The sequence below is a fragment of the Styela clava genome, chromosome 4 (genome assembly GCF_964204865.1).
Source record: "Styela clava chromosome 4, kaStyClav1.hap1.2, whole genome shotgun sequence".
NCBI lineage: Eukaryota > Metazoa > Chordata > Ascidiacea > Stolidobranchia > Styelidae > Styela > Styela clava.
Genome location: NC_135253.1, coordinates 4,549,973 through 4,560,575, shown reverse-complemented (window position 1 = coordinate 4,560,575; position 10,603 = coordinate 4,549,973). Strand labels below are relative to the sequence as shown.

The following is a 10,603-nucleotide window of genomic DNA, read 5'->3' as shown; positions in this document are numbered from 1 at the left end:
AAAAACGGACGTACGTGTAGTGAGTGTATCAAGATAATGTTATGCAACATGCGTGTCATACTATACCAAAACAATCACAGTTTAGTCTCCGTGAATACGAATATATCTAATAAAAATTTAGGTTTATTATAACCCTGGCGGTGACCAATGTTTGGTGATCTCAAACAACGGCGTTCATTTCAGAAACTAAAAAAACATCACGATTCCCGACGACTAACTCTGTGGTATTTTGGACTTATTACAAACTAATGTAACAATGCGTGGCCTACAAATTTAAAATAACGCCAGTCGCCAAAGTTTTGATTTAGGCTAGGACTGCATGTCTATATCAACATTTAGTGCTTACTATTTATGACTCAAATTCCTGCGCAGTATGGTTCTTCTCACTGGCATTGCAATTTTGTGAACGAATGCATTTAGGAAAAAATTATTGTTCGGCCATTAAAGGTTTCCAGATAGCTAGTTTTGACTATGACAGATGAAAAAAGGTTGGCACGCGACGTCTATCAATCGCTCTTGCTAATTTGATAATATTCAAATCGATGGAGGTTATTGGGAAAGAATTTCGTTCAAGGAACGATGTAGATTTTAATCCGGTCTTTAAATCGGTACCACCGTAGTGTATTTACCAGGTTATGGGTAGGCCATAGTTTTATTCCGATTTTCCTTTATATATTAGTTCTATTACTAGTTCGGGGACTGTCTGTGTTAGCCAATTTAATATCCCCCTATCCATAGGTTTCAGTCCTTTTATACAACTTGATGTAAAGTGGTCGAACAAAATTAGTTACCTCCAGATTGGTACATACACTTACATTACACTAGCTTTTTAATGCTATTGAATATATAGTGTATCCCTTAATATACCAATCATTCAAACTCATTGTATGATAGTCGTGATTTCTGACCTTGTTTCGATGAAGGTAAGATTTTTGACCCTCTTAGGACTCAAGTTTGACATGCCTGGCAATCTGGAATCTTCTGACCGATGCCATATGTGGTTATACATCATTATCTCTTTAAAGCACATATTTGAAATCAGCAGTATGTCATTTTATTTTTCTTATACTTCGGTGCTATTGATCAATTAGTTATTTCATCTGGTACTGAATTTTAAGAATATCCTAAATCCTAATAGACAGGCTCGCTACATTTCGTATGACGAGAATGGATTTACTCAGTGGCGGAGCGTGGTCATTTTGACAACCGGGGCAAGCTACTGCGGGACCAAGTCACCCCCATCTACGGGGACAGGATGAGCGCTGTAAGTTCTCCCATCATTTTATGAGTATAAAAACCATTCCATCGGTATTAACCAATCGGCAAAAGCGACAATTTTTAACGATAAGAAAGTGTCTTTAAAACCGGTCCAAGTCAAGGGATTAATAAATATAGACATAGTTTATTTTGAAACCTCTTTCAAAAGAAAAGACAATATTTACCCAGATAAATACAATGACATATTAACAGAAACTTGGGGAAAGCAGACAAAACCTAAAATAAGGTTTAAAACGTTACTATGAAGAAAGGAAAGTTAATGCAAAGATAAGGACATGCGTCGCTCGTTCATAGATATATATGCTGCTAGACTTCTACTGCTTGAACATATATGCAACACGCCGCGGTTTCTTGGAAGCAAAATGCTCAATAACGCGCTGATTAAAGTCATGCATCCCAGAAATAACGTCTCTGTGAATGGATAAAACAGCCAAGGAATTTAATCTATCTTGCTTCATTGTGTTTCTGAGAAACGTTTCAATACGCTTCAGCGTGCTGAATGTTCGCTCTGCGTCGGCGGAAGAAATAGGCGTCGTCAAAATGATGTCCAGAAATTTTGCAGACGCCGCAAAAGTAGTTACTAGAGTGTTATCTATGAGGAACCCATAGAGCGCGCAAGTTGATGTGATGTTCAAAAAAGTTTGATTGGTGTATATACATCGCAATTCATTTTCTAATTTACCCACGTTTATCATGGGGTAAAATTTGGAGACAGTAGCCAACAAATGGATGGGAAATTGACGAGCAAATTTTGAAAAATTTTTGGGGTTCATCAAAGAGAACGCGGCAAGGTGTTCAGTGCGCAGACGATCGCCTATTTGATTCACCAGAATGTCACAGCATTCCTTTGCAGGCAAAATCAAACGCTGCGTTGTTTGCCCGCGGCGTAAAGAAGCACTCCATGTGTCGTCGTATTTTATTGTTTCCCGGATACGAGATACAGCATCGCCGAAGTCTGAAATACACGACTGCACAGACGCTCCATCCATTAGCCTTGACTGCAATGCGCCGTATAATACATCCACGTGATAGAATATTGTGGAGAAAAAAGCGAGAAAAAATGAAAACTCACCATCTTCTAGCAAACGCTTTAGACCTGCGGCCTCCCTCACAGAGCGTTCGTCCCAAACCGGAGAGCTCTGAATGCCACTGAAACACTCAATGAGTTCAGACCTAATTTCGGACACGCCCTGCACCACACGTGATTGAAAGTTCCAACGTGTTGGTGCACAAGCTGGGAGACGGCGGCTACATATCTGGCGAAGGAGGTCAGAGCGCTTCGGCGAAACGGAAAAAAATGAAGAAAACCCCGAAACATTTGCAACAAATATACGGACGAGAGGGGTATCAAGACACATATTTTTAATAACGAGGTTAAATTGGTGTGCATAACAATGTAAAAAATGCGCATGAGGAAAATCTTCTTTTATATATACTTGAACACCATGTTTCGACCCACTCATGACTGCCGCGCCGTCATAAGTTTGAGCTATCAATTTTGACTTCGCGTTGTAAGGCTGTAACACTGCAATATTAACATTTCCGAATGTTCGGTATTTTACTGCATTGTCCAGATGCTCCATAGAAGATTGATGATCCCTGGCACGCTCGGAAAGATGTTTAAGATCTCTAAAACCAAATTTACACCAACGTGAGTCACGGGCGGTAGCAAAAAGTAGGCAATAAAAATAAAAAAATGCATTTTTGTCCTGGCTGTAACACAACCATTCGTGTTTTTTATACCAAGTTTCTGCGCAGAATGTACGCCGACGCTTTCCTCCGTCATGGGATTGTTCCAGTGAACAATTTTTTGGTTGATAAGGCCCAAGACGTTGTACCTCTAATTTTTGTTCCAGCGGCAGCTGCGAAAACGGAGTGCGAAGTAGTGCATCAACCTTATTCATTATGAGGTCTAAGGCTAAGAAATGCGGAGCCGGAAAGAAGTGAGGAGCTCAAAAGGAATGTGGAAAATCGAAAGCAAATGGACTAAAGGTCTCTAACTGATTCAAATAGCGAAACAAGCGACAAAAACGAAGGCGAGGAAACTATCAACTCTTCAAGCAACCAACGAACAAGAAGGAATGCGTGAATATGTCAACACGTTGTTGTAAGAAACGTCGGCATTGTGTCGTCATAATTTCGGGGCTAGCCCCGATGATTTAGTAAAAGAAACAGAAAACAAACGCGGCGAGTGGAAGATAAAAGAGAGAATACGATATACAATGAGCAACCGGGGCAAAATCGGCGTCGCCCCGTCGACGTTCGGCGAAGGCTTTGCGAGCGAAAAATGAACCATGTCGGGAGAATATGGCTAGTGGAGACAGTCTGTGCAACCGATATTGAGGTATTTTTCGAATATTTTTTATTATACCGAATAAACAACCGGGGCATTGCCCCGGTTGGCCCTATTGACGCGCCGCCACTGGATTTACTTATACTTGGAGCATGAGTAAAAAAATCCTTATAAATATTCTGCATTGGCTTATCATTGGAACTGTCAACGTGATATAGGAATAGCATCAGTACATTTCCATGTTAATTTAATGATGCATTTTGCTAAACTTGCTATAATTCAAGGTTTTCAAAAATTATATGTCAATAATAGGATGTGGTATATAGATATTATGCAATTCACAGGATGTTATTACAATCTTGTTTTAATTATCTGTTTTTGATGCTTTTCGACACAATATTGTGACTTAATGGAATTTCCATTTATTCATAAGTAAAACCTCTTGCTCATCAAAACAAATTTTTTTTGTGTGAGAGTCTCTGAAAAAAATTTATTCCTTTCAAAATTTTGAATAGTCGAAAATGAAGAAAGTCGAATAGTCGAAAATGAAGAAGTCATGCTCTTGACTTGGCAGGTCGTCTTTCTTATTTTCTATACTTCAGTGTATTCGGAATGTTATATATATATATATATAATAAACATAATCATATTCATGATGCATATTTTGTTAAATTCAACGAATCAATTCTGATTTGGTTTAACAAATACCCTTTCTTATTCGGCCAAAATGACTGTTCGCCCTGTAATGTCTAGCATTTGTTGGCAAAAGACATATGTCTTAGATTGATATTAAACTGCTATATGCTGTGCTATATTGTGGAAATTAATAACTTGTTGATGTAATTTGTTGTAGCCTACTTAAATACTATTTGTTAGAAGTAACGAAGCAGAAGCTGAGTTATGATCTTTATTGGTATGTGATCTGTTATAAAATAAGAAAGCCGCTCTGAACGAAATTTCGTGACTCTAATCCAAGTTATAGCCCATAGAATTTGTTTCAAGCTTCTCTCGGGGACTTTTTAGCCTTTACCTTTGATACAACCCGCATTGAAGAAGATAGATCTTCGTGACTCACAAAAGGACAATAGCTGAATATCACTTTTCTCAAGTTTCCAAAGCGGTATTGTGACAGTGAAAAACGGATGTACGTGCAGTGTATCAAGATAATGTTATGCAACATATGTGTCCAGAGTCATGCAAATGAACAAGGTTAAGGAATTTAACGTATTTGGGAGCAATTTCTCCACTTTCCAGATTGGACACCCTCGCAACTAGGATGTTTGTGATGCTCTTATGTTGCATAGATTAATATAGGTCGTCTGAAGTTAGCTTCAGTTTGTAGATTAATTTGTATTTATGTATATATTTCTAAGAGTAGAACACAAAATCTGCAACATATATTCTGAAAAAGAAACCACCATTGGTTCGATCGAAAATACATAGTATCACCTAGTCCTACGCATTCGTGAAAGAACAATGTAATATGCAATTTAGTTGCCTCCTTCGAAGGCTTATATTCCTAATTGACTACTTCATCGCTGTAGCTCAATACTATTGGACATTGAAGAACACTGGCCATGAAATATCTTTTTTAATGCAATTATATTTTTAGAAATAACTATTAATCTCAACTGGGATATTTACAATGGTTAAATTTTTACTTCTTGCCTTATTCCTCCTGTTTGCCGTAGCGGAAATTTCAGGAATTTGCTGTGATCGTGGAAAACACGGTAAGTGTGAAAAATTAGATATTGGTAAACGCATTCGCCGTTTATTTCTGTTTTCTAACTGTATTTTGATATCCGAATATCAAATATGGTCAATTTTGTTTTATTTAAGACATCAGAGATTTTTTTCTATTTGGGATATCTCTAATGCTGATTCAGGATTTATATATGAATACATTCAACGTCATGTCAGATATTATCTGTTTCAGCTATAGGAACCACCTTTCAAGTTTTTCTGATAATGTAAACTCCAATAATCGTATATGCACATTATCTCATTGCACGTGATCGATTGTTTGCAACTACATTTTCAGTGGTAATTCCAATTTCAAAAACGCGTTTGAGACATTGTCTTGATTATTTCTTCACATTTTACAAAAATGAATGATAGGAATTAAACCAATTTTTTATGAAATGTTTTAGAAATGAGAACGTTTTAAACCTCATTATCTCACAGGCTTCTGCAAAGACTGCGCCAAAGTTAGCATATGGCGCCACAGGAAGTGCTGTGGTTCCGGTAGTGGAAACGGGAAGGGATGCAACCTATTTTGCTGTAACTGTGGATCATGTAGGAATGGAAATTCAACGGTTGAATTCCATTGTGAGTTATTGATACTGTTTTGAGATTCCCAAATTGTAGAAATTACCAGTACCTATTATCATTCAATAAATCATTTTCGCCTGCCCACTAGGTAGCATTGCCGTCACATGGACCAAATGAAATGCATCATAGAATAAATTGCTGTCAGTTGGACAATAAACGACCAAGTTATCGTTACGAGTAGGTTTTAATTTCATTCGGAAATACCTTCCTTATTCCTCAATGTCTTTGCCTTACTTACTGGTAATTAAAAAGTAAAATCGTTAGGTTACATGCAACTGTGATGCCTATTCTACTTTTTTTTAGTTTTTCCCTCTTTTATTTAGCTGGTTGGTTCCTACACAAAAAATACTCTTGTAAATTGAAATTGGGTGACCAGAAGCTTCAACTAAAAAATCAGAAAGATCTGAAAAGTACCTGGAACGTGTTCAATGAACTTGATCAAGATGAAGACGGCGCCATATCGCAATCAGAGTTTCGTGAAGCAATGGTTGCCAGATTATTGGTGAGATATGCAGAGAGCACCGCGGTGTACCATCTAGTCTAGCGCATTGGTGGCGAACCTTTTTCATTGAATGAGCCAAAACTTAATTTTCATCATTGAAAAGAAGACCGTGGGTCATTTATATTTATTCAATGTCTGCATCAGTGAGGAACGTGTTTCGGCATCTTTTCCACAAGTATTATAATCGTTTGATTGTAGTGTGTATTAATGCATCTTTGACAGTAGTCGCGTAACGGAATGCAGAAACGTGCGTCGTAAAAGAGCGCAGGCAGCTGATATTAATGTCATGTCGTAATAATTGCATTCAACGTAAACCATCGACTCTTTTACCTTATAACTTCTTCATCCCAGCTACAATCCTAATTAATACAATTCAGTTGAGTAAAATAGAAAATTGATTGAGCATATATGGACTCCTTATATGGAAAGACGTTTTGTGCCTTTATGTTAGTACAAATACACCCCTATTTCAAGCGTGGGCCATGTGACAGCAGTGACGCAACGCATATCTGAAACAGTACCAAAAGCAAGAAACAGTACATTGTTTCGTTAGTGCTTTATATATCTTCCTTAGATTAATTAATAAAAAAGGCCACTGATGCAACATAGGCTAAGTCTGATTAGAACTGTAAATTCTCATTCGTTAATATATTTAAAGTAACTGAGCTCGTGGTGTTTTGATCACTTTTGGGTTTTCCCGACTGCGGTCCGCAAGGCCTCTGAAATTTTTTTGCGGTCCTTCAATCTCGCAACCTTAGACCACACGGATTTAGACCGTAGGCTACATGATATCGTCTTAATTTGTAATTGAGCATAATGGCCAGGTGGAATTTCAACATTCTTGTCGCCGTGGAAAATCCCAATTTTGGACCTGTAATAACGATATTGTTCATTTTATTGAGAATTCTCTCTTTTAATTATATTCGATTTATCGACTCACCGCCTATGGTTGCGCAATCATCCCTTTTTCTCAGAGTGCGTACAACTCCACCTTGGTTGCGTTTACGGCAGTCGCAGTACACTTATTGGTAGATTGAATTGGGCACGATTTTATTACCAATTTTCATCATTGAAATCTTAGTATGTCTTTTGCATTGATTCGTGATTTGGCGGGTCACCGAAATAAACTTGGTTGGTCACTTTGTGGTCAGTGGTTCGCCAACCCTGACTAGCGTATATTTACCGTTTAAGCTTTTCATCGCAGAAATCCCTTATATATTGCTCAATCATGGGCGTACCTTTACAGCTATTTAAAACGAATTATACTTACATTTAAATTAAATATATCTGAATGTACCTAATTTGAATTCGCAACAACACTTTACACCAAATAATTCATTTTTATCAACAGGACAACGAATCCGGCCAACTAGTTGCTTCCCATTTTTTGGACTCCAACAACGAAGAAGATGTATTGGCTCTGCTTGATGTCGTTACCGAGCAAGATGAACAAGACTTGGAACAAAGCAAAGATCTTGGTGATCTTATGAAGCAGGAATTTCAGAAACTCGATGCTGATAACGACGGAATGATCCAAGCAGCTGAATTTGACAAAGACCTTGAATAAACAGAAACATAAGAAATATTGCAAAACTTCTCAAAATCCATTTCACATTCTAAAAGTAACTAATCGAATTCAACTAGAAATATTCTCAACAGCAGGATCTCACATCTTTATTTTACTTAAAACCGTGATAAACACGAATTAGATTTAAACGTATAATCATCTGTGCAGCACGAGAATCATGACATTCTATTTCCAATATTTATATTCAAGACTCTATATACTAAACCAATAGTTATAGTTAAGGTTCTGAGAGAATATTTTTTATCTTATTTAATCAGACCGTTAGACACGAATGATGAATAAACATTTCAACGTTGTGGCTTTTTGGCGTTTTTATTAGAACCATACTAAAGTAGTAAGTAATAAAATCCTCTTCTTTTGTGTAATATATGAATTATATTTGTCATGTTTAAAATCAATTTGAATATATTGGGCATAAACACTTGGAACAGCCACCTATAACGAACGAAGACTTTATCAAGAAACCGAACGAATCGTGATCGAACGAATCCTGGTAAATGTCGCTGACATTAGACAAATTAGATTAGATCTAATATGTCGCCATTCGCCAAAGCTTTGATTCAGGTTAGTACTGTATGTCTATATCAGGGAGAGTGGGGTTTGCGGTCGCCCCCCTGTGGAATGTGTAAAAAACGACGACTAATAGGCGCGACTTGTCGCGCGCCGAATAAGCGCACAAAACTTTATGGCTCCGGATGTCGTCAAGTTGAAGTGACGTGATTGTGACCGAATAAGGCGATTTATGGACCCCCCCCCCCGTAAAATTCTTCCTATACTTTACCACTGCAAAATTTTCGGTGCTTATTTCAAGAGTGGTTTAGCGAATTGGCGCCTGTGAAATGGGGTATTTTTGTTTCAAACCATCATTTTGATTCATAGCATTAAACAATCTGTTTTTTAAAAGTACCGGTAAAGAATTTTAGCCTAGTCTAACGCAGCTATTTCTACACTAATTTTTGATTACTGCAATTAAACTGAAACTCCTAAGAAAACAAAGTGATCATTGAATTATTTGATATATATTTAAATATCCGAAACACAACTAAACACTAACGAATAGATTTCAAAAACGCGAAAACGAGGTAATGTTTACGACGACGTCTGAAAATCTGTCTGAGCGGATGCGAAACTACGTCACTCTTTACATCATGGTGATTGGCCAATGTTACGAAGTAAACAAGGAAGTCTGCTCGGAGAAACATTAATTCAGTCCGCAATTTCCATTTGAAGCCCTTGTTTCCGGCGAATCCTGACATATTCAGTTTCGATGTCTAAAAACATTCTGTATCACACATAACAATTTTTAGAACATCAGTTCTCTTAGTATATAACTCGCGTTTTGCACAAGTTTTTGAAAATTTGCGAATTGAGCCGTTACATGAAGAATGACACGGGAAGTGGCGTTTAAGTTTTGTATTTTTTTTTTATACAAATACCGCTCGCATCGTGGTGACTATACTTGGGATTGGCGGCTTTATATATATATATATATATATACTAATGCTTACATTATTTGTTGCTTAGATGAATTAGCTTATATGGCTATATATTAATATTTTTTCTCATAAAATAAAAGCATTATTACGATTAAAACTGTTCAGTTAATTTAAATTACCATACTTTATTTTTAGGGTTAAATGGGTAGAGTTTTTCAAAGCTACACAAATTTATTTATTCGATCTTATTTTACCTTTTTAATCTTTTTCAAACAGTAAAAAGAGTTATTAATCTAAGTAAAATATATGAGATCTATAAAGTTTTAAGCTCGTATCATTTTCCAACAAGCCTTTACAATTTAAAAACGATTTTAAATGAATAATAATTCAAAATTGATTGTCAAGAACCTCGATATTTTAGCCCCCTAGGTATTTACTCTTACCCCACCTTGCCTAATGGTATATCCGATCTTGGTTTTGATCCCGCGATAGATGTGACTATGTGCAAGAGCATTGCTGGACTCCTCGCCTTCACACAGGGTGATTCACGTGATGGCTTATCGGTCGACTTTCTCCGCCAACCACGCTTGTGACGCATTGCGCTACAGCTTGAGAAGGCGTGTATTGGCAAACCATCGATATTTGAGGCGATTCAGGGGGTTTATTGCGAATAAGAAACGATCGGCAAGTTTTTACATCCATTTCTCTTGTTTTAGTTTTAGCCTATTTCATACAAAAATTAATACAATACAGTCTTTTTATACAAAACAGACAAAAAAAAAACAATTCTTTTTCGTCAAGTACAAGCACGCCAAACGTGCATTGTCCCTGCCAAACAGCGATGAAAAACGGAGGTCTGCTGAATTAACGGAAAAAATAAGGCTCCTGAAATAATGTTGTTAAAGCTAATTTATAATCAATTACCGTTTTTATATAACAAAGCAAGATATCGATAAAGCGCATTGAGGAAGAAACGTCTATCAGGCAATAGAGCAACAATAGCTGATTATCACTTTCCCCAGGTTTTCAAAGCTGGGTTGTGATAGCGGAAACGGATGTACGTGCCACGGAAAAATAAGGCTCTTGAAATAATGTTGCTAAAGCTATTTTAAAGTCAAGTATCGTTTTTATATAACAAAGCAAGATGTCGATAAAGCGCACTGAGGAAGAAACGT

At 37.0% G+C, this 10,603-nt stretch overlaps 1 protein-coding gene across 1 annotated transcript; it reads left to right on the top strand.

The window, feature by feature from the left end:
- The first annotated feature begins 5,159 nt into the window (after positions 1 to 5,159).
- On the top strand, positions 5,160 to 8,375 carry LOC120325697 (uncharacterized). The gene is made up of 4 exons (XM_039391802.2): positions 5,160 to 5,301; positions 5,756 to 5,899; positions 6,226 to 6,404; positions 7,756 to 8,375. Exons 1-4 carry the CDS (start codon positions 5,217 to 5,219, stop codon positions 7,969 to 7,971), a joined length of 624 nt encoding a protein of 207 aa, XP_039247736.2. The 5' UTR covers positions 5,160 to 5,216; the 3' UTR covers positions 7,972 to 8,375.
- Positions 8,376 to 10,603: the final 2,228 nt, after the last annotated feature.